Raw genomic sequence first — 24,210 nt, 5'->3', positions numbered from 1 at the left:
GTATGTGTCGTTAATCGACACACACAGAAATGGAACAAAAAATGGCAGCCCCCATAGGGAAGAAAAAGTGTAAAAATAAGAAAAAGTAAAACACAAACACACAAATGAATATAAACGTTTTTAATAAAGCACTAACATCTTTAACATATAAAAAAATAATTTGTGATGACACTGTTCCTTTAAGGCCCAAACTAGGCTGCGTCCTTAAGGGGTTAAAGGGGCTATCTGATTTAAACAACCCCCTGTTAATTGCCCTGTTAAGGCATTTTGAGGTAAGAGTGGGACCCCTGTTCATGACCCCCTCTTTTAACCAGATAAGCATGCTGCTGCATTGGGTATCTCCCACTATGCAGAACCAGGCTCATTCATTGAAATTAATAGACCGCCTATTGATATTAATGGAGTAGTGTAATGATTATTTTCTACTGCAAGTAAAGAATTAAAGGGAACCTGTCATATTGAAAATGGTTATCATAAAGCAGGGGAAGCTGAGCAGATTGATATATATTTACAGGTCCTTCTCAATTAATTATAATATCATCAAAAAGTTAGCTTATTTCAGTAATTCAATTCAAAAAGTGAGACTCCTATAGTATATAGATTCATTACACACAGAGTGATCTATTTCCAGCATTTTTTTTCTTTTAATATTGATGATTATGGCTAACCGTTAATGAAAACCCAAAATTTAGTGTCTCAGAAAATTAGAATATTGGGTAAAAGTTGCAGTTTGTAGACTCATCGTGTGTCACTCTAATCAGCGAATCAACACAAAACACCTGCAAAGGTTTCCGAAGCCTTTAAATGGCGCAACAGTCTGGTTCAGTAGGCAACACAATCCTGGTGAAGACTGCTGACTTGACAGTTGTCTAGAAGACCGTCATTGACACCGTCCACAAGGAGGGTAAGCCGCAAAAGGACATTGCTAAAGAAGCTGGCTGTTCAGAGTGCTGTATCCAAGCATATTAATGGAAAGTTGAGAGGAAGGAAAAAGTGTGGTAGAAAAAGGTGCACAAGCAACAGGGATAACCGCAGCCTTGAAAGGATTGTCGAGAAAAGGCTATTCAAGAATCTGGGGGAAATTCACAAGGAGTGGACTGCGGCTGGAGTCAGTGCTTCAAGAGCCACCACACACAGACGTATCCAGGACATGGGCTACTACTGTCGCATTCCTCTCATGACCACTCCTTCCATGCAAGCCACTCATGACCCAGAGACCCCATCAGAAGCGTCTTACCTGGGCCAAGGAGAAAAAGGACTGGTCTGTTGCTCAGTGGTCCAAAGTCCTGTTTTCAGATGAAAAAGTAAATTTTGCATTTCATATAGAAATCCGGGTCCCCGAATCTGGAGGAAAAGAGAGGCATCAATCCAAGTTGCTTGCGGTCAAGTGTAAAGTTTCCAGTCAGTGATGGCTTGGGGAGCCATGTCATCTGCTGGTGTTGATCCACTGTGTTATATCAAGTCCAGAGTCAGTGCAGCCGTCTACCAGGAAATTTTCGAGCACTTCATGCTTTCCTCTGCTGACAAGCTTTATGGAGATGCTGATTTAGTTTTCCAGTAGGACTTGGCACCTGCACACACTGCCAAAAGTACAAGTACCTAGTTTAATAACCACAGTATCACTGTGCTTGATTGGCCAGCAAACTCGCCTGACCTAAACCCCATAGAGAATCTATGGGGTATTATCAAGAGGAAGATGAGACACCAGACCCAACAATACAGACGAGCTGAAGGCCGCTATCAAAGCAACCTGGGCTTCCATAACACCTCAGCAGTGCCACAGGCTGATCGCCTCCATGCCACGCCGCATTGATGCAGTAATTCATGCAGAGTCGGAGCCCCGACCAAGTATTGAGTGCACTGTACATACTTTTCAGTAGGCCAACATTTCGGTATTAACAATCATTTTTGAAATTGGGCTTATATAATATTCTAATTTTCTGAGACACTAAATTTTGGGTTTCCATTAACTGTTCGCCATAATCATCAACATTAGGGTATGTTCACACGGCTTATTTACGGACGTAATTCGGGCATTTTACGCCTCGATTTATGTCCGAAAATGCGGCTCGATTAGTGTTGGCAAATATCTGCCCATTCATTAGAATGGGTCTTACGATGTTCAGTGCATACGGTCATTTTTTTACGCCCCGCTGTCAAACGGCGGGGCGTAAAAAAGATGCCCGCGTCAAAGAAGTGCCTGTCACTTCTTGAGACGTAATTGGAGCCGTTTTCCCTTGACTCCATGGAAAAACAGCTCCATTTACGTCCGTAATGGACGCAGCGAAATAGCGCCTCAACATGCCATTACGGCTGAAATTACGGTGCTGTTTTCTCCTGAAAACAGCCCCGTAATTTCAGCCGTTACGGACGCTGCCGTGTGAACATACCCTTACAAGAAAAAAATGCTGGAAATAGATCACTCTGTGTGTAATGAATCTATATAATATACGAGTTTCACTTTTTGAATTGAATTACTGAAATTAACTTTTTGATGATATTCTAATTAATTGAGATGGACCTCAGAATAACATAATTCATTTAAACGTCTTCTTTTTTCTTTTTTACTGAAAAAACTGTTGGCCAACCAGCACCAGGTCAGACTTGACATACATTGAAGAGTGAAATGTTGTACCTGTGCATAAGTAAGGCTCTGTTCACATGTGTGTTAGTTCTTTTTTGTCGGGTTTTGAGCACTTTTTAAAGGTCATCATAGTTCAGCATGATGCGGTATTCTATATAGTAAATAACCTGATACCTAATGGAAACCTGGCTCATAAGTCCATTCTAATTCTAACAGATCATGATGAATCTATCACATCCTACAAAAAACAGCAATGATGTCCGTGTGAACAGAGCCTGATTGTGTTTCCTTTTATTATGCTTTGAATAAGTCGCCTCTTCGTAAATGTTCTCACATCCCTGTCGCAAATATTGGAACAATTATTCGATAGTTTGCATTGCAGTGTATCGCAATGCAGCCCTTTACTACTCTCTGTCCAATATGTCCGTGAATGAATTAGCACGCTAATATATTATACAAATTTCATTATGTGCCATTTTTTGAATACTCTGATAAAATTTGCATCATTTTTGCTTGCGTAAAAGCTTTGCTACTACAAAACTTTTGTAAAAATATGCCACTGAATCAAGTTTAACATTAGGCCTTTGCCTAGAGGTGGCCATGCATGACAGGAAGCCTGGTCCATAGGGTCCGAACTAACCAAACCGAACGTTTTTTGCTTTTGAGATCCAGCATTGCCTTTTGTGTTTAAAGTAAACCCATTTTAACCCCTTAATGACCGTCTATGCCTCTTCAAAACGGTTATTATGGGGACTTATTCTACAGCATTGTTTTTGCTGCGCTGTATAAGAAGTGCTGCATGGGAGTCCCGTGCCACCCTGGAGTGGGTGCTTGGCTGACTAATGACAGCCTTGCTCCTGCCCTAAAGGATGGGAATCGGAGGAACCTGGTTTTCTCTATCAACAGTTACTATTATTTCCTTGCTTCTTTTTACATTCATAATCCTTATAATAAGAGTCTAACATAAAAGTCTGAGAAAACCCTAATTTACAGAATGTCTATTTCTAATATATAGCGCTAATTATCACGTTGTAATGTGAAAATTACTTGGTCACCACTATAATATTAAGGCCCTGTTCATATTGCATATGTATCGGCTGAAAAAGACAAAGCTGCTTTCAAGAGAAATTTTTTTTTTGCAATAGTGTTTTTTATTTTGTTCTTGTGTCAATAGGAAATGGGAAGAATCCGTTTGTAAAACGCTTCAAGAAGTAACATGTCATTTTTTTTTTTTACTAAACCTATTTCTACATGGTGTTTTTTAATTTATCAGTGTAAGGGTATGTGCACACGACCTATTTTCAGGCGTAATTCAGGCGTTTTACGCCTCGAGTTACGCCTGAAAAGACGGCTCCATTACGTCTGCAAACATCTGCCCATTGCTTGCAATGGGTTTTACGATGTTCTGTTCAGACGAGTTGTAATTTTACTCGTCGCTGTCAAAATACGGCGCGTAAAAATACGCCGCGTCAAAGAAGTGCATGTTACTTCTTGGGACGTTTTTGGAGCAGTTTTTCATTGACTCCAATGAAAAACCGCTCCAACTACGTCCGTAAAAGATGCCGCGAAAACGCGAGTACTTGCAAAAACGTCTGAAATTCAGGAGCTGTTTTTGCCTGAAAACAGCTCCGTAATTTCAGACGTATTTTGCGTTTGCGTGTGAACATACCCTAAAAACACGCCTCATATGAAATACACGGTGTATTCCCTTTGAAATCAATAGGAAGCTGTTTGCAGGCGTCTTTCAAGCGTAGTTCGGAGTGTAATACGAGTATTTTAGGCTCCGAAACATGCTGAAGTATGCCGTGTGAACATGGCCTTTCCGGAAGCCGAATATAAATTTGCTCATACATTGAGCCAATATTATGTAAACAAGCCATTCTAATGACAGACCTGAAACTAATCTGTCATTTCACACACCTGTGTACTGTCCCCAGGGCAGGTGGGGGTGTGAGGCATTTTGCAGCGTTACCACAGTAGCAGGACAGTGCCACCTGAGCAGTAAGAATATAGCATTACCTACATCAGACTTGAATATAATATGAATCCAGTGTGAAGTTTCATTTTCTACAACCCAGCAAACTACATGTTTGTTTAATTTAACAGTATCACTTCTATTTATAAATCATAATTCTCATTTTCCCTTATTTATAATAAAAGAAATTGTAATGCAAATCTTCTGCCATTATTGATATATTCTCCTAATCTATTAGCCAAGACAATGTGGTGTTAGTACATCAAATAAAAATATATGTTTGAATGTCATTAGTGACCTAGGTAAAGGCTCTTGGGCATTGGGGCTGTAAATGAGTTGGGGTACCCCAAAATCCAGAAATTCGAGCACTGCCTGTATAGTACATACTAGACAACTGCTGCTTCTATGTAATTGCGCCCATTGATGCTGTCATATGCTTCTACGAATTTTAAAGATTATTATATTTACTAAGCAGACTGCGTTGCCATTTCTGCAGTTACATTATGAAAGAAAAAAAAAAGTGTAGAGGTGTTGGACCAGGGGACTCAAACATGCGGCACCTGAGGCTGTCATCTGCGGCTTCGGGGTACTGTAGCTCCCTCGGAAAAGTAGAGAGCATGCTGAAAGAGTGCGCCGGCGAATGATTAAGCCCCTGATGGCACTGTTTATATATGGACAGTGATGTCAGGGGCTTCCCCCGAGCTGGAGTCCCAGAGCAGAGTTTATTCTAGCGCTCTGCTCCGGGACACCTTCTCGGATGAAGCCCCTGACATCACTGTCCATATATGGACAGTGATGTCAGGAGCAGAGCTGGAGTCTGTCAGAGTGCTACTAGCGCTCTGCCTTGGACTCCAGCTCTGGGGTTCCCCCTGCGTATTGCCTCTATGGACACTGATGTCACTGGCTCCTCCACCAGAGGAATTCCCGGCCTAAGCGTCGGCAATGCTCTGGCTGGGAATTCCACTCCTAGAGGGAGCCCCAATGGAGCGATCTACTGGGGGGGGGGGGGGGGGGGGTGTGGCATTATCTATGGAGGACTCTTTGGCACTGTCTAAAAAGGGGCTGCCCAATCTTAGTTTGTCTGCCAAATGCTGCCAACTGAGCAGCCAGACCCCAATTAGCGACACTTAAACTGGATTGTTAAAATAAGCACGTGGAGTAAATTCACAAATTTCCGTTAAGTTTAAACCTAGCGCTATTATAGTAATGTAGTATTGTTATAGTAGTTCAAATAACTAATCGATTAACAATAATTTTGTATTGTATCATATTTGAAAGTAATGCCGCCCGTCCACTTCACGTTTTTTTCTATGTGCGGCCCATTTACCCAGCCGAGTTTGAGACCCATGTTTTAGGCTGAGACTGGTGATTCTTTAGTACACAGAAAAAAATACCTGTTTGAATGATAGCACATGCTCGGTTACATAGTTAGTATGATTGAAAAAATACACTATGTCCATCAAGTTCAACCAAGGGATGGGAGAAAGGGAAGAGAAAGGATCATTTATAGAACTTTGTTTTACCCCTATTGATCCAGAGGAAGGTTTAAATAAAATAAACAAAATAAATATAAAATTACCCATAAGGCATTTACCAATCTTTCCTAAAATAGAAAAATTCCCTTCTGATCCCAAGTGGCAATCTGGATCAACATTCAAACAAGAATTTTACCTATTGACAAAGGTGGTGTGGCAATGAACAACTGGGCGTTTTTTTTTCCGTTATGTCCAACTGGGCGTGTATTGTGTTTTTAACTGGGCGTGTTTACGTGTATGACGCTGACCAATCAGTGACCAGTCAGCATCATACACTCATCTCCATTCATTTACACAGCAGCGATGTGCAGCCACATAAACAGAGATTAACGTTAATCAATTGTCCTGATAATGAATACACATGATGATCCAGCCTGGACGTCATGTGTATTCAGAATCCTGACACTTCTGACTCTTTTCTTTGAGATTTCTAGCAAGTGAAACGAAATCTCGTTTACCTCCGTAATCTCGCGGGCAGTGGCGTAACTACCGCCGTAGCAGCAGTAGCGGCTGCTACGGGGCCCGTGGCATGAGGGGGCCCGTGTCGCCCGCCGGCACGGGCCCCCACCATGGCCGGAGGCTCCGCTAACAGCCGCTATGGATGCTACAGCGGGACGCCACTGAACAGTACGGCAGAGCAGGGAGGTATCTCCCTGCTCTGCCATTAAGCAAAAGACATGTATCCCCTCTCCACAGGACAGGGGATAAATGTGTGATCACTGGCAGCGATAGGGAGAACGGGGGACTGAAAGTCCCCTGAAGTTCTCCATCACAAACCTCGGACATCCGGGGTCTGTGTCGGCAGCTCCGTAGAAATGAATGGAGCGCCGGTCCCGCTTGTGCGCATGCGTGACCAGCGCTCCATTCATTTCTACAGAGCTGCGCAGACGCCGGAAGTCAGGTTAGTCATGGAGAACTTCAGGGGGACTTTCGGTCCCCCGTTCTCCCTATCGCTGCCAGCGATCACACATGTCTCCCCTATCCTGTGGATAGGGGATACATGTCTTTTATTAGGACACACTGTAGGTCGCATTTTTTTTGGAGGGGGGATGCTGTATGGCGTTCCCTACAAGGGGGGGGGGGGCTGTATGGCGTTCCCTACAGGCGGGGGTGGGACGCTGTATGGCGTTCCCTACGGGGGGGGGACGCTGTATGGCGTTCCCTACAGGGGGGGGATGCTGTATGGCGTTCCCTACAGGGGGGGGGGACGCTGTATGGCGTTCCCTACAGGGGGGGACGCTGTATGGCGTTCCCTACAGGGGGGGGGGCGCTGTATGGCGTTCCCTACAGGGGGGGGGCGCTGTATGGCGTTCCCTACAGGGGGGGGGGCGCTGTATGGCGTTCCCTACAGGGGGGGGGGGCGCTGTATGGCGTTCCCTACAGGGGGGGGCGCTGTATGGCGTTCCCTACAGGGGGGGGACGCTGTATGGCGTTCCCTACAGGGGGGGGGACGCTGTATGGCGTTCCCTACAGGGGGGGGGACGCTGTATGGCGTTCCCTACAGGGGGGGGAACGCTGTATGGCGTTCCCTACAGGGGGGGGGACGCTGTATGGCGTTCCCTACAGGGGGGGGACGCTGTATGGCGTTCCCTACAGGGGGGGGGACGCTGTATGGCGTTCCCTTCAGGGGGGGGACACGCTGTATGGCGTTCCCTACAGGGGGGGGACACGCTGTATGGCGTTCCCTACAGGGGGGGGACGCTGTATGGCGTTCCCTACAGGGGGGGGGACGCTGTATGGCGTTCCCTACAGGGGGGGGGAACGCTGTATGGCGTTCCCTACAGGGGGGGGACGCTGTATGGCGTTCCCTACAGGGGGGGGACGCTGTATGGCGTTCCCTACAGGGGGGGGACGCTGTATGGCGTTCCCTACAGGGGGGGACGCTGTATGGCGTTCCCTACAGGGGGGGGACACGCTGTATGGCGTTCCCTACAGGGGGGGGGGCTGTATGGCGTTCCCTACAGGGGGGGCTGTATGGCGTTCCCTACAGACCCCCCCTGTAGGGAACGCCATACAGACTCCCTGTAGGGAACGCCATACAGACTCCCTGTAGGTAACGCCATACAGTCCCCCCTGTAGATAACGCCAGACAGCCCCCTCTGTAGGGAACGACATACAGCCCCCCCGTAGATAACGCCATACAGCCCCCCTCTAGATAACTCCATACAGCCCCCTCTGTAGATAGCGCCATACAGTTCCCCCTGTAGATAGCGCCTTTCAGTCCCCCTGTAGATAGCGCCATACAGCCCCCCTGTAGATAGCGCCATACAGCCCCCCTGTAGATAGCGCCATACAGCCCCCCTGTAGATAGCGCCATACAGCCCCCCTCTGTAGATAGCGCCATACAGTCCCCCCCTGTAGATAGCGCCATACAGCCCCCCCCTGTGGATAGCGCCATACAGTCCCCCCGTAGATAACGCCATACAGTCCCCCCGTAGAGAACGCCATACAGTCCCCCCGTAGAGAACGCCATACAGTCCCCCCGTAGAGAACGCCATACAGTCCCCCCGTAGATAACGCCATACAGTCCCCCCGTAGATAACGCCATACAGCCCCCTCTGTAGATAGCGCCATACAGCCCCCTCTGTAGATATCTACAAAGGGCTGTATGGCGTTATCTACAGGGGGGGCTGTATGGCATTATCTACAGGGGGGCTGTATGGCGTTATCTACAGGGGGGCTGTATGGCGTTATCTACAGGGGGGACTGTATGGCGTTCTCTACGGGGGGACTGTATGGCGTTATCTACGGGGGGACTGTATGGCGCTATCTACAGGGGGGGGCTGTATGGCGCTATCTACAGGGGGGGACTGTATGGCGTTATCTACAGGGGGGGACTGTATGGCGTTATCTACAGGGGGGGACTGTATGGCGTTATCTACAGGGGGGCTGTATGGCGTTATCTACAGGGGGGCTGTACGGCGTTATCTACAGGGGGGCTGTATGGCGTTATCTACAGGGGGGCTGTATGGCGTTATCAAAAGGGGGGGGTTTGTAAAAAAGGCACTATCTACAAGGGGGGGGGGGGTTGTGTGACACCCAGGGGAGGGGGGGCCCCAGTCAAAAGTTTGCTATGGGGCCCAGTCTTTCCTAGTTACGCCCCTGCTCGCGGGATTTCGCTTCCCTTGCCGGAGTCTCACAGAAAAGATTCAGAAGTGTCAGGATTCTGAATACACATGACGTCCAGGCTGGATCATCATGTGTATTCATTATCAGGACACTTGGTTAACGTTAATCTCTGTTTATGTGGCTGCACATCGCTGCTGTGTAAATGAATGTAGAGGAGTGTATGATGCTGACTGGTCACTGATTGGTCAGCGTCATACACGTAAACACGCCCAGTTAAAAACACAATACACGCCCAGTTGGACATAATGGAAAAAAACGCCCAGTTCTCCATTTCAAACCTCATTTGCATATATATAAAATAGCTCATAACTTGGCCAAAAATGAAAGTTTTTAAAAAAACCAAAAACTTTACTGTTCTCTACATTGCAGTGCCGATCCCATACAATAGGAGATATGGATTTGAGAATCTGGTGACAGAGCCTCTTTAAGTAGTTAATACTTCCTTTTCTTGGTGGTTTAGACTGGTGAAGTAGTTAATTAAGTTATGTTTGCTTGTCTATGCTGGGGTAGGTATTAATGGTCCCATGCCTGGATGGTCCTCTCATTGGTAAAACAAAGCACTCAGTGAAAGCTCTCTGTGCATTTTTCATTCTCTGGCAACTTGATTTCCATGTCTGTCAAAAACTGGGTCATGACTTGTGAATCTCACCTGACCCTGTGAGTGTGGTAAAATTGAATTACTTCACACCTCTACAAGTGTGGCTGCTACTTCTGATTTTTGCCAAGTGGTAAATATGTATATATATATATTTTTGTTTATGAACACTATAATAAAGTCGCCTTCTTTTTACTATCCTAGGTGAACTCCCACTATCTCTCGCAGCTTGCACCAATCAGCCTGACATTGTGCACTACCTGACAGAGAATGCTCACAAGAAAGCCGATCTGCGTCGACAAGACTTAAGGGGCAATACAGTCTTGCATGCTTTGGTTGCTATTGCTGACAATACAAGGGAGAATACCAAATTTGTTACAAAGATGTATGATCTTCTGGTAATAAAGTGTTACAAGCTTTATCCTGACTGTAGCCTGGAGGCTATAATGAACAATGATGGCATTTCTCCCCTTATGATGGCGGCAAAAATCGGTAAAATAGGAGTGAGTATTTTACTTGCAATCCCTAAAAAATTTTCTAAACCTTGTGGCATGCTACATCTAAAATTCCTGTAGAGTAGAGATGTATCGCGCAGGATCAATGAACAGCTTTAAAATAAACCAACCATGACTTTGCGATACTCTGTCTATGCTATATGTGTCTGTGTGGCCAACCAGGGGTTGTGATTTGAATTGCAGCAGATCAAGGGTTTTGCTAGCATGTAGCAATATTGTATTGTATTTGTTTTTTGAGGAATTAGAGTCCTTAACCGAATGCAAGCAAAAGGTAAAGCTGGACATATCTATCATGTACACTAGGCTATATATACATACAGGGAATAATGGAGTTATAAGCATAACCATGGCCTAGTGCTTTCTTTTCCATTACCTGTAAGCTACATCATCTTTGTCAGTCACCATATGCCCTAGTTGGCAGAAGCAGTTAATAACCAAAGCTATTCTGTAATATTTTATAAACTCCGTTGTCCACCAGGTGCGACTCCAATGTAGGTTTACAGCCATCCATTGTAAATACCATGTGTATAATATTATACTATATGAATGCTGAACACGAGTGGTAATTCAAGCCTTGTGCTAATGTGAGCGCAATGCCTTGTTTTCTGTATTCTACTGCTCCCTTGTGTTAATAGAGGTAGTTACACCCAATTTCAAAATACTCCAGTATATGTATGTATAAAAAAAAATAAAAAATGTGTGTGTCACTTTACAGATCATCAATTATTACGAATTGGAAATTTTCAAAGCAGTCAGACTCCACAAGCATGTAAAAACTCAACTCCAATAGATCAGGAACATCTGTCTTTCTTTGTTTATACTCTTGAAACCATGTTGCTAATAAGATTTTATTAAATGTAATCATGATAATTAACTAATTTCTTATATTGTTTTGTTTTAGATATTTCAGCATATTATCCGGCTAGAGATAAAAGATGAAGAAGCCAGACACTTGTCTCGTAAATTCCGGGATTGGGCTTATGGCCCCGTTTACTCCTCCCTATACGACTTATCTTCCTTAGATACATGTGGTGAAGAAGTCTCTGTACTTGAAATCTTGGTTTATAATAGCAAGGTTGAGGTGAGCGCAGATGAACGCACCTGCGATGTCTATTAAACTTAAATTGTCGTCTTTTTCTGTACACTAATATCTACCGTAAACACATCAATAAATTGTAAAGCTGAATTTTTCACTTTTCTCTCTGGGGCTGCATTATTTCTGCATCATAACTCTGATTTAGGATCACACAGTAGGTTTACTTTTAGCCCGAGATAATACAAGGTCTTAATACAAGACTTAAGGCCCTATTACCCTGGCCAATCTTCGGCGGTGCCGGATACAGCTCGTTGATCGGCGCTCATTTGCTCCTGTCACAAGGAGCTATGGATGGGGACAAGCGGTCGTTACTCCGATCGCTCGTCCCCATACATTATAGCGAGATGTGCTGCGGACAACGATAATATTTAACTTTTTTAAAACTAGACGATAAGCAGATGAATGAGCATTTGTTCATTCATCCGCTGATCGCTCACCTGTTTACACAGGGCAATTATCGGCAACGAGCATTCTATAAACGCTTGTCTGCCCGATAATTGCCCAGTGTAAAACCCCGTTAAGTCTTGTGCCCCTGATCTTTTAAGACCTGGTAGAAGTTGGTGCTGGGTTACCCCTGCAGGTGCCATGTTGTAGCAATTTTGGTCACTGTGTGGTCTTGTGAATAATGATAGCATGAACCCATTTAAATGAGGTTAGCCTAAAGTGGCAAGTTTATTAAAATTTGTAAAAAGATCCTCGTTTTCAGCAATAAGAGATAACTATAAAAAATAAATGTGCAGATCATATCTGTTATTTTATTTGTTGTGGAATATCAAAATAAATTTTGCAAATGATGATCTCCACTCTGCTGCTTGTCAACTCCATAAAGAACAAATTTTAAGGTTAATTCAGGGTACCATGTTGGCATGGAGATCAGCGGAACCGGCTTCTCTAACCTCTGACGATTGGCTGTTATCGCTGGGGGAAGGCACTGGAATATGCTTTTGTTTTTTTTCTACCTATTAAGATACTACTTTTTTTTTTTAATACAGAATCGCCATGAAATGCTGGCAGTGGAACCTATTAATGAACTGTTGAGGGACAAATGGAGGAAATTTGGAGCGGTCACATTCTACATCAGTGTTGTCTCCTACCTCATGGCCATGATCATATTTACATTAATTGCGTATTACAGACCTATGGAAGGCATAGTAAGTGTAAAAGATTAGAAATCACAATACTGTTTCTGTGAAAAACTTTAATTTACATTCCGGAATAACTCAAATTGAAGGGTACCCTTAAACTGTAGAACACTAACCTTAGCATTAAAACCTAACTTTTACTATAAGGCCCTATGCACACGAACGTGTTTTTGCTCCCGCAATTCACCCGCAAATCTGCGGGTGAGTTGCGGTCCCATTCATTTCTATGGGCCCATGCACACAACCGTGGTTTCCATAGATAGGACATGTCTTATTACGGCCGTGTTTTGCGGTCCAGGCTCATAGAAATGAATACTCTCGGCGGACGAGCTGCACAGGACTGTGTAATCTCTTGAGATCACAGTCTTGTTCTTGTCTGCCGAGAGCTGAAGAGCGAGTGAGATTGTACGCGCCCCACCCGCACAGCTCCGATGCTGCTGCCGAAGATACTCCCGCCTCCATGGAACAGAAGAAGAAGAATAACTTGCATTCTTCTTCTCCTCTTCTGTTCTGTGGTTGCGGCAGAGCTGCGAGTGCGCACACGCTCTCGCTCTCCTCTCTCCAGCTCTTGCTGTGACACTGTCCGTATCTGATTGGACGGTGTCACAGCAATGTTACACGCCCCCTTGCCAATTACACGCCCCATTGACTGTTCAGGGGATTATTTACATATAACTGCACCGATATCTAAAAAATGGAGAAAGGTAGGATTTTTTTTTATAGTGAGACAGGGTTTGTACAGCCCTGCCTATTACATGGTGCACTCAGCAGGAGAAATGAAGACTTGCCAGACACTTCCTTTGGTGATTACCACAGCAGGACCCCCACCTTAGTTGGGGGGCTTTCCGTGAGTGAGAAGAGGTTGCCTAAAGGGCAAAAACCCAAATTATGAGCTAGGTTACAGAACATCAACGTGATGTGAATTAATGTAGTTATGCACCATTTTTTTTATAAATTGTGACTCCTTAGGGGAAGGATAATACATCAGATTAATAGTGGTGTCTGTGGCAGCCTGTTGTCTGCCATTGGGGTAAACAAGGATCAGGCATGTTTGATTTCAATGTGCCCGTTCGCTTGTAGATGAGCACTGCTGAAGTTTCTGGCAGCGGCTTATATCCCTCTCACTATTAAAATAAACATGCATGCTCCGCTCATCCCATATGTGACTTCAAGTGACCAAATATTCAACAATATTGACTTGGCTCCTGGCTATATTTTTTAATTGAAATAAGGACATCCTTGAAAATACTGCATCTGACAGAAATCAGCAGGGGGGATGTTGCCATCAGAATCTCTTGTTAATGCAACGTCCATTTTTAGGCCTGTAACTTCAATCGATCAGATGTCTGTATAGAAGGAGAATATTAAAAACCTATACAGTAAACTTTTGATTTTACTCCTTTGAAGATCCTCTAGTATGCGAATTACAAATGTTAGAGATGAGGCCTTTTGGAGAAAAACTATTTAATATGTCATTTATTTATATCATATATCTGAGCTTTTGTTGTAAGAAACGTGGGCTAAAATGTTATTTTCAATTTCCAGCCACCCTACCCATATAAAACCACCGTGGATTACCTACGACTGGCTGGAGAGATAATAACCTTGGTAACTGGGATATTTTTCTTCCTTTCCAATGTAAGTACTAGCAATTCATTAAAAGTTTTTGGTTAGGATCAATAACACCTAAAACTTGTTTTGATAAGTAGTTTTTACTTGGTTTCCCAGACATGTCCACTACTCATTTTAGCTTCTGCCCTCACAAATCCTCATTTTTGATCGTATAATACAAGGGACTTTAGTGGGGTTTTTGTTTTTAACACAATTTTATTTTTATTAACACACCTATTAGTGTTCACTTTACAGTACAGTCATACTAAACCAATATAACTTCTCTCTAATTCTAAAATTCTGTAAATGTGACAAAATCTGCATTAGGCAAATTCACTTTAATCCTTCAAAGATTACATCATAAGAAAGGCAGGTTAATCCCGTTCTTAATAACCCTTCATTTGCTTTCTATTTACTAATTTTGCTTTTTTTTTCATTGTATAATTTTTGAAGGTTAAAGATCTGTTTATGAAGAAGTGTCCGGGAGTAAATTCCTTATTTATAGATGGATCCTTTCAACTTTTGTAGTAAGTGTTCCTTTTCCAAATGAAAGTACTTAAAGGTTATATTCAAGGGGAACTCCTACAAAAACGTAAAATTGAGTTTTAAATCGTGTTTACAGCAATTCACCACCATACGTAATGACAGAGTTAAGTTACGGTTTACTTAATTCCTCTTAATATGGTTGCTGACCTGAGATATAGGGAGGGCACTCCCAATCATGGCAGAAGAGGCGTAACTTCATGCTCCTGGGCCTGAATGTAACATGGCTACCACGGACCATGTGCCCATTATAATTCTGGTGTCTTCTTATGTTGCAGAGGGGCCCCTCGGGCACTGAAGCCCAGGTGCAACTGTTACCTCTGCACTTTCTATACCCACGCCCCTGCTTGGCAGTAAGGGTACAATTTTGTGTAGTTAGACTGCTAAAAACTCAAGCTACAATATTAGGCAGAGTTTCCCCTTTCTGATAGACCTACACTTGTTTGTGGCACAGAACTGAGTGATAATCTTGCATGTAGACATTTAAGGCCCTTTTACATGGGCAAATGATCGGTAAAATAAGCGTTCATATGAACGCTCGTTCCTGATCCTTTCCCTGCATACACTCTTTCATCGGGTGATGGTATCATTTATGCTGCACAAAATATTATCGTTGTTGGCAGCACATCTGCCTGTGTAAACCGAGAGATGTGCTGCCGACATGATAGACATGTAAGGGGACGAACAATGATAAGAACGATCGCTCGTCCTAATACATTACTGATTATAACTCTTTGTAAAAGGAGCAAACGAGCGCCGATCAACGAGCTGTAAAAGATGATTTAGTAGAATCTATTGATTTAAAAATAAACTGATCGTTTTATAGTTTATGATGTTGTGTTTTATGTCAACACAAAATAATGTTGGTCCATTTGATAATCTGGAATGTTTTATAATCCAGTATGTTCTACAGGGTAATTTAGGAAAGCGGAGCCTTCCGTGGAACTATGATCTCACGTGATGTAACTCGGCTGTGTTTATATATTTTATATTAAATTTAACTTTTATCTCCTTTTCTCCTTTTTCCTGAATCCAGCTTTATCTATTCAGTATTAATTATTGTCACCGCTGCGCTCTACTTGGCTGGTATTGAGGCTTATCTGGCTGTTATGGTGTTTGCCCTGGTTTTAGGATGGATGAATGCACTGTACTTTACCAGAGGACTGAAACTCACTGGAACATACAGCATTATGCTTCAGAAGGTGGGTATGTTTTTTTTTTTCTTTTATAGGCAGAGTGAAAAAATCTAAGAGAAATCTCAACCTTAAACATTTAGACTAATATAAGCAGGTATAGTACATATAATAAAATCAAATAAGCGTGCAATATCCCTCTGTTCTGATGGATCTATTGAAGTGATAAGAAGTTAGCTCTTTATAGGTATTGTTGTCTTTTCAAAACCGGCATGTCTAGTCCACATATAGTGTAATGTTTTGTTCTAAACTGTAGTCTAGGTATATGTTTCCTCCTATCTAAGGTATAAGAATACAGTTTGGGGTAAATGACCACTCCTTTTAGTTTTAGCTCTTACTTAATTGCTTTTGCTAATTGCTTGTGGGTGACTTTAGTTATGTGAGCATTCATGTGAGCGTTCTACAAAGGAAAAATGGAGCGCTTGCCCAACAGATCAACACAATGCTAAAGTGCAATGTGGAAGTATGTTGAGAAATATATTTTGTTCTAGTCCGCTAGTAGGCCTATACTGCAGACTGTTTTTAGATGGAAAGGGCAACTGTAATGTCAGGGTTAGGGAGACAGATAGGTGAGCCCTAATCTACTCGCCACTCAGTCCCTGCTTACTTGCACAGCCCGTCCTAGGCGACGGCGTACAACTGGGCGACGGTCCCTATGCTCAATATGTGCACGAAAGACAAACAAAACAAGGGAACACAAAAGCAAGGGATGTGGGGCAGTTGCCCACGGCGACACCTTGAGCAACAGAAAGTAGTGGACGAGCCGAGTCAAACCAGGAGTGTACGTGGTAACAAATGCAGAGCAGGAGAATAGTCAGTCAAGCCAGGGTCAATATGAAGCAGAGGTCAATGGTAACAGCAGGAACAGCAGAGCCAGGAAACAGGAGAATCACAGGCAAAGGACAAGCAGCAAATGAAGGTATAAGTAGACCAAGGGCGGGAGCTAGAACCATCTGGCCAGGCTGCGATAGGCTCTCCCACTGCTCAGCCTACCAGCCTGAGTGGTAGCAGATTGAGTCACTCTAGCAGACCTAGGAACAGATGCAGGCTGATTAACAACGGGCGTCGACACAGAAGCTGTGTCAGGCAAATAATTCACAGCAACATTAACAAGAATTTTAAAACTATTCAGCTTCCTCTTAACTTGCTCAGTATCTGGAATGAAGCACTAGTGCTGTAACACACCACCATATAACTCAAGCCTCCCAACTGTCCTGGATTCAGCGGGACAGTCCCAGATTACAGGCGGCATGGCGTATGTCCCAGTTCTAATTGTATCTGCATCCTCAGGTTCCTGAAAGGCAGCTAGCCATTATTGTGGCTCCCAAACGGCTGTTTTCTGGCCGCCCCTGCTTTTATAGTGAGGTTCAGCTGTCACACACTGTCTAAGCTTGTTCTACATTGTACAATAAGCATACTATGGCATCTTCCACATCTGTGCTCCACGCTCTTATAGCACTGTTGTTCTTTAAAGTGTTAAAGGGCGCCAGGGGTTGCCAGGGCATAGGGGCCTGGGAACAATTGTAACTTTGACCATTCCTAAACCACTGTATGTTAGAAATTGCTTGCATAACTAATAAATAATATTTATCAAGACCGCGATTAAGGATAGGGCTACATGGGTGACATGTTGTGAGCAGTCAGCCATCCGACAACCTACATAGCAGACTTTGACAACTACTTTTAGATTGGAACAGAATGCGTATTGGTCTTTATTGATTGCAAGTTACCTAAAGTACTACAACTGATGATGATATTTTACTGTGCATCTCACTTTTAAGAAGGTGAAAAATCAATTTTGCCTTTGATCTAAATCACCGATTGGAAGATGTGACCCTACAGTAAATGTTAGCTTGAAATGTGCTTAAAATAGTTGTCTTTATCCTCTTCAAAACTGACTACTTAAACAGGACCTGTCACCTCTCCCGACATGTCCGTTTTAGTAAATAATTGTATTCCCCATGAAATAACAATTCGGGAGCATTTTTTTTATTTTTAAGAATTTTACGTTGTTCCATTATTCCTCCTAGAAATGTATGAATATCTTGACAACTGGGTATTACTATTGGGGAGATGGGGGGGGGGGGGGGGGCTCCGTACACAGACTAACATTGTCCAATCAGTGCGGACAGTGAGACTATGTAGGGACACATCCCTTTGACAAAGGGAACAGTAACACACAGTTGTCAATTTTTTCATAAATGACTGAGGAATAAAAGAGAAAGGGCACAATGCAAAGTTCTATGAAAATATGTTTCAGAATTGTTATTTCATGGGTAAACATGTATTTGCTGAAATAGACATGTCAGGAGAAGTGACAGGTCCTTTTTTAAGGGAAACAGAAATTGTATCCACGATCGATCCATAGGTTGGATAGAATTGCAGTTTAAACAGAATTATGAATCCCAATAATTATGTTTACAGGTCTTGTTTGTATTTCTCCTATCCCAAATACTTACTTTTCTATTTTCTAGATCTTGTTTAAGGATTTGTTTCGCTTTCTCCTGGTGTACCTCCTCTTTATGATTGGCTATGCTTCAGGTATGTAAGAGAAACTGGAATGAAAGTGGGATTTATATTCCTTTCCTGTAAACCGTGGAAATATCAGCGAAACTTAATTTGCTGTACATGTTCAAATTCATTCTGGTATTCAGCCGCAAGTAATCTAGATTTGTTTGTTTTGTATGCAAGTTTAAAGTTTTTCTTTTCTAGAAAGGTAGAAACAGTATGGCGTGATCAGAAATAAAAGCGCTTTTGAAGCTGTTGTACAAGATTAGAAAAATTTGGCTGCTTATTTCCAGAAACCGCGCCACACCTGTCCACCAGTTGTGTGTGTGGTATTGCAGCTCAGCCCCATTCACTTCAATGCGACTGAGCTGTAATACCACACACAACCCATAGACCGTTGTGGTGGCTGTTTCTGAAAGAGAGCAGCCATGTTTTTCTAATCCTGTGCAATTAATTTAAAATGAAACTATAATATGATATTCAGATTTTATGGTATTGGTAAATATTTATTCTTAGTTTTAAAAACGTATTCAGACTCCATTAAAGCTAATGTGAACCGAGTCTGCCAGAGTTTCTCTCCGGCTATATTTTTAACGGCAAGAATAGTCAACGGGGTCTGTCAGAATTTTATTGTATCTGTTTAAAACCAGATCCAGCATAGCTGTGATGGCTCCGTTATTTGACCTATCTGGTCAATGATATGTATATGCACATTGCCACGTGTTGTACTGCTCTGTAATGCAACGCCCATATTGTACCTTCGTGTGCACAGAGGATTTTTTTTTTTTTTACCATTTCAAACAATCAGGGAGAAGAAAATTGTGGCATATGTTTTAAAAAGCTTTATCAAAGAGCGAATACAGTGTGATATACACTACCGTTCAAAAGTTTAGGGTCACTTAGAAATGTCCTTATTTTTTAAAGAAAAGCACAGTTTTTTTCAATGAAGATAACATTAAATTAATCAGAAATACACTCTATACATTGTTAATGTGCTAAATGACTATTCTAGCTGCAAACGTCTGGTTTTTAATGCAATATCTACATAGGTGTATAGAGGCCCATTTCCAGCAACCATCACTCCAGTGTTCTAATGGTACATTGTGTTTGCTAACTGTGTTAGAAGGCTAATGGATGATTAGAAAACACTTGAAAACCCTTGTGCAATTATGTTAGCACCGCTGTAAACAGTTTTGCTGTTTAGAGGAGCTATAAAACTGACCTTCCTTTGAGCTAGTTGAGAATCCGGAGCATTACATTTGTGGGTCCGATTAAACTCTCCAAATGGCTAGAAAAAGAGAGCTTTCATGTGAAACTCGACAGTCTATTCTTGTTCTTAGAAATGAAGGCTATGCCATGCGAGAAATTGCCAAGAAACTGAAGATTTCCTACAACGGTGTGTACTACTCCCTTCAGAGGACAGCACAAACAGGCTCTAACCAGAGTAGAAAGAGAAGTGGGAGGCCCCGCTGCACAACTGAGCAACAAGACCAGTACATTTGAGTCTCTAGTTTGAGAAATAGATGCCTCACAGGTCCTCAACTGGCAGCTTCATTAAATAGTACCCGCAAAACGCCAGTGTCAACGTTTACAGTGAAGAGGCGACTCCGGGATGCTGGCCTTCAGGGCAGAGTGGCAAAGAAAAAGCCATATCTGAGACTGGCTAATAAAAGGAAAAGATTAATATGGGCAAAAGCACACAGACATTGGACAGAGGAAGATTGGAAAAAAGTGTTATGGACAGACGAATCGAAGTTTGAGTTGTTTGGATCACACAGAAGAACATTTGTGATACTCAGAACAACTGAAAAGATGCTGGAAGAGTGCCTGACGCCATCTGTCAAGCATGGTGGAGGTAATGTGATGGTCTGGGGTTGCTTTGGTGCTGGTAAAGTGGGAGATTTGTACAAGGTAAAAGGGATTTTGAATAAGGAAGGCTATCACTCCATTTTGCAACGCCATGCCATACCCTGTGGACAGCGCTTGATTGGAGCCAATTTCATCCTACAACATGACAATGACCCAAAGCACACCTCCAAATTATGCAAGAACTATTTAGGGAAGAAGCAGGCAGATGGTATTCTATCTGTAATGGAGTGGCCAGCGCAGTCACCAGATCTCAACCCCATAGAGCTGTTGTGGGAGCAGCTTGACCGTATGGTACGCAAGAAGTGCCCATCAAGCCAATCCAATTTGGGGGAGGGGCTTCTGGATGCATGGGGTGAAATTTCTCCCGATTTACCTCAGCAAATTAACAGCTAGAATGCCAAAGGTCTGCAATGCTGTAATTGCGGCAAATGGAGCATTCTTTGACGAAAGCAAAGTTTGAAGGAGAAAATTATTATTTCAAATAAAAATCATTATTTCTAACCATGTCAATGTCTTGACTATATTTTCTAGTCATTTTGCAACTCATTTGATAAATATAAGTGTGTGTTTTCATGGAAAACACAAAATTGTCTGGGTGACCCCAAACTTTTGAACAGTAGTGTAGATTGTAGTGAATCCATGTGCTGCTGTACAGGATCTGTATACATGGCTCTGCCATGTGCTTGAGGTCCAAGTCCAAACAATTTCTATGAGGACCATTATTCACTGTACTTAAAAACGGTTTACACTAATAAGGCCGGTTTCACACGGGCGTGATAGGTCCATAAAATATGGTCCGTATGTTGGCAGTATTTCCTGGACCGAACACCGTTCAGGGAGCCGGGCTCCTAGCATTATAGCTATCTATAATGCTAGGAGTCCCTGCCTAACCATGGGAATACTGTCTGTACTCAAAAGTTGATTACAGTATAGTATAGGACAGTATTCCCACGGGGAGGCAGGGACTCCTAGCGTCATAGATAACTGATGCTAGGACCCCGGCTCCCTGAACGGTGTTCGGTCCGGGAAATACTGCCGACATACGGACCGTATTTTACGGACCAATCACGCCTGTGTGAAACCAGCCTAAAGGCCACACATGCGGTTTTGATGTAGTTTTTGGTTCCGTTTTTTGAGCCAGGTACAGGAGTAGAAAGAAAAGAAAGGAGATGCATCAGTCTTTTCTTTTATACCTTTTACTTTCTTTTGGATCTATTTCTGGCCTTGGCACCAAAGACTGCATCAAAACTGTGTGTGTGATCCTGGCCTTATGGTAAGCCTAAAATTGCTTACCATCTGAAAACTATCTCTGTGGACATGGCTTTAGATTTTCAAAATGAGAGATCTATGCATTATTTAATAACATAGCAGTGTGTTCTTCTGGCTTCAGTTTCAGTGGTGGTAGAGTTTTGAAATGTACGTTTAGCAAAGTAAATAAGAGGTTTGGTTTTACAAACTGAGAAATACCAGATGCATGAAATTAAAAAGTCTACTTATTGTGTTTACAGTAAATGGTGTATGTGGTATGGAGATATATTTAGTAAAGGTTGTCATTCCTTACTTCTTCTCAGCTCTGGTGTCCTTGCTGAATCCCTGCTCCACAAAGGAGATTTGCAAAAACAATGGAACTGACTGTTCTGTTCCTGAATATCCATTTTGCCGAGACAGTAGCACCTTTAGTAAATTCTTGCTGGATCTCTTCAAACTAACCATCGGAATGGGAGATCTAGAGATGATCAACAGTGCCAAGTACCCAGCTGTCTTCATCATTCTGCTGGTTACGTATATCATCCTCACCTTTGTCCTCCTTCTTAACATGTTAATCGCTTTAATGGGGGAAACCGTTGGACAAGTGTCAAAGGAGAGCAAACAAATCTGGAAGTTACAGGTAAAAATATATTCAGACACATCAAAAATTATATCTAAATGGGAATGAGAAATATGGGCATAAGAACTACCACTGAATAAAATCAGTCTAGTACTGTCCTACTTAGTTGCCTGACATTTAAAAAATAAATAAATAATAATAATAAAGAACACAATTTTAAAGTTAACATGATTCACATAAAACTAGTGTCCATTAAATTTAACAGGAGCTTTCCAAAATCCCTTTTACTGTGCTTGCATTAGGAAAACAAATATATTTCAATAATACTTGCCATTTTGGAAATGTCCTTAATACAGATGTAGCCATCTTTAACTTGATTCTGATAACTTGCTGCAGCGTGATGTCGCACAACAAAAGCCATTGAAAAGTCATTGAAAAAGTCAAGATAAGAGATCTAGCTATTGTTTATTTAATGCGTTAAAGAGGCTCTTTCACCACATTATAAGTGGCCTATCTTCCACATAATGTGATCGGCGCTGTAATGTTAATTATAGCAGTGTTTTTTATTTAGAAAAACGATCATTTTTGACGGAGTTATGACCTATATTAGCTTTATGCTAATGAGTTTCTTAATGGACAACTGGGCGTGTTTTACTATATGGCCAAGTGGGCGTTGTGGAGAGAAGTGTATGACGCTGACTAATCAGTGACCAATCAGCGACATACACTTCTCTCCATTCATTTATTCAGCACATAGCGCTATAGCTATATCGCTATGTGCAGCCACATACACACACACACACTAACGTTACTGCAGTGTCCTGACAGTGAATATACATTACCTCCAGCCAGGACGTGATGTGTATTCAGAATCCTGACCACTTCTCTGCACGTCTCTGTGATTTACAGCACAGCGAGAGCTCGCTGTAATCTCGGGAGACTACGCCTGCTATACTGTAAATCACAGAGAAGTGCAGAGAAGTGGTCCGGATACTGAATACACATCCCATCCTGGCTGGAGGTAATGTATATTAATTGTCAGTACACTGCAGTAATGTTAGTGTGTGTGTATGTGGCTGCACATAGCGATATAGCTATATTGCTAGTGCAGTGTAAATGAATGGAGAGAAGTGTATGACGCTGATTGGTCAGCGTCATACACTCCTCTGCACAACGCCCACTTGGTCATATAGTAAAACACGCCTAGTTGTCCATTGAGAAAGTCATTAGCATAAAGCTAATATAGGTCATAACTCCGTCAAAAATGATTGTTTTTCTAAATAAAAAACACTGCTGAAATCTACATTCCGTCGCCGATCACATCATGTACAATATAGGCCACTTATAATGTGGTGACAGAGCCTCTTTAAAAGTCAAGGTAAAGACGGCTGCATCTGTAACTGCGGTACACTTCTTCCACTGGTTTCTATTTACAAATCCGGGCTATGATGTGTCGCCTGTGACGCTACGTTACGTAACTGCAGATTCCACAGCGTCTTGCCTTAATTGGCCGCTGTAGTCACAGCCCGATATGGTAAGCAGAGACCAACTGGAAGCAGTGGGCAGTAGTGGTTTAGGCTATGGTTATACTTCTGAATCTTTTCAAACTCTTTTTAGAATCTCCTCCAGCAGGCTCTGCATACAGTTAGGTCCAGAATTATTTGGACAGTGACACCATCTTCATGATTTGGGCTTTGCGTGCCACCACAAAGGATTTTAAATTAAACGAGTGAGTTGAATTAAACCTAAAAGTCTACATGTCAATTGCAAGGGGTTGAACAAAAATATCCTGTGAAATGTTTAGGAATTGCAACCATTTTTCTACACGGCCTCCTAATTTCAGGAGCTCAAAAGTAATTGGACAAATTAACATTACCATAAATAAAATGTTGTTTTTTTTAATACTTTGTGGAGAATCCTTTACAGGCGATGACTGTCTGAAGTCTGGAACCCTGGACATCACCAAACGCTAGGTTTCCTCCTTTGTGATGCTTTGCCAGGACTTTACTGCAGCGGTCTTCAGTTGTTGATTGTTTGTGGGTCTTTCTGCCTTAAGTTTTGTGATAAGCAAGTGAAATGCAGCTCGA

General features: G+C 42.6%; 1 protein-coding gene across 1 annotated transcript in view; it reads left to right on the top strand.

Annotated features, from left to right (window-relative positions):
- The window catches only part of TRPV4 (transient receptor potential cation channel subfamily V member 4), a 72,936-nt gene that overhangs the window by 28,993 nt on the left and 19,733 nt on the right, over positions 1-24,210 (top strand). The window contains exons 5-12 of the mRNA XM_075853682.1: positions 10,023-10,321; positions 11,235-11,414; positions 12,422-12,580; positions 14,117-14,209; positions 14,636-14,709; positions 15,762-15,927; positions 18,393-18,459; positions 21,867-22,183. Coding sequence (XP_075709797.1) covers positions 10,023-10,321; positions 11,235-11,414; positions 12,422-12,580; positions 14,117-14,209; positions 14,636-14,709; positions 15,762-15,927; positions 18,393-18,459; positions 21,867-22,183 — 1,355 coding nt within the window. The remainder of the gene's footprint in view (positions 1-10,022; positions 10,322-11,234; positions 11,415-12,421; positions 12,581-14,116; positions 14,210-14,635; positions 14,710-15,761; positions 15,928-18,392; positions 18,460-21,866; positions 22,184-24,210) is intronic.

Source organism: Rhinoderma darwinii, chromosome 1 (assembly GCF_050947455.1).
Source record: "Rhinoderma darwinii isolate aRhiDar2 chromosome 1, aRhiDar2.hap1, whole genome shotgun sequence".
Taxonomy (NCBI): domain Eukaryota; kingdom Metazoa; phylum Chordata; class Amphibia; order Anura; family Rhinodermatidae; genus Rhinoderma; species Rhinoderma darwinii.
Note: the sequence above shows the minus strand (reverse complement) of the source record. Positions and strands in the feature narration are given on the sequence as shown.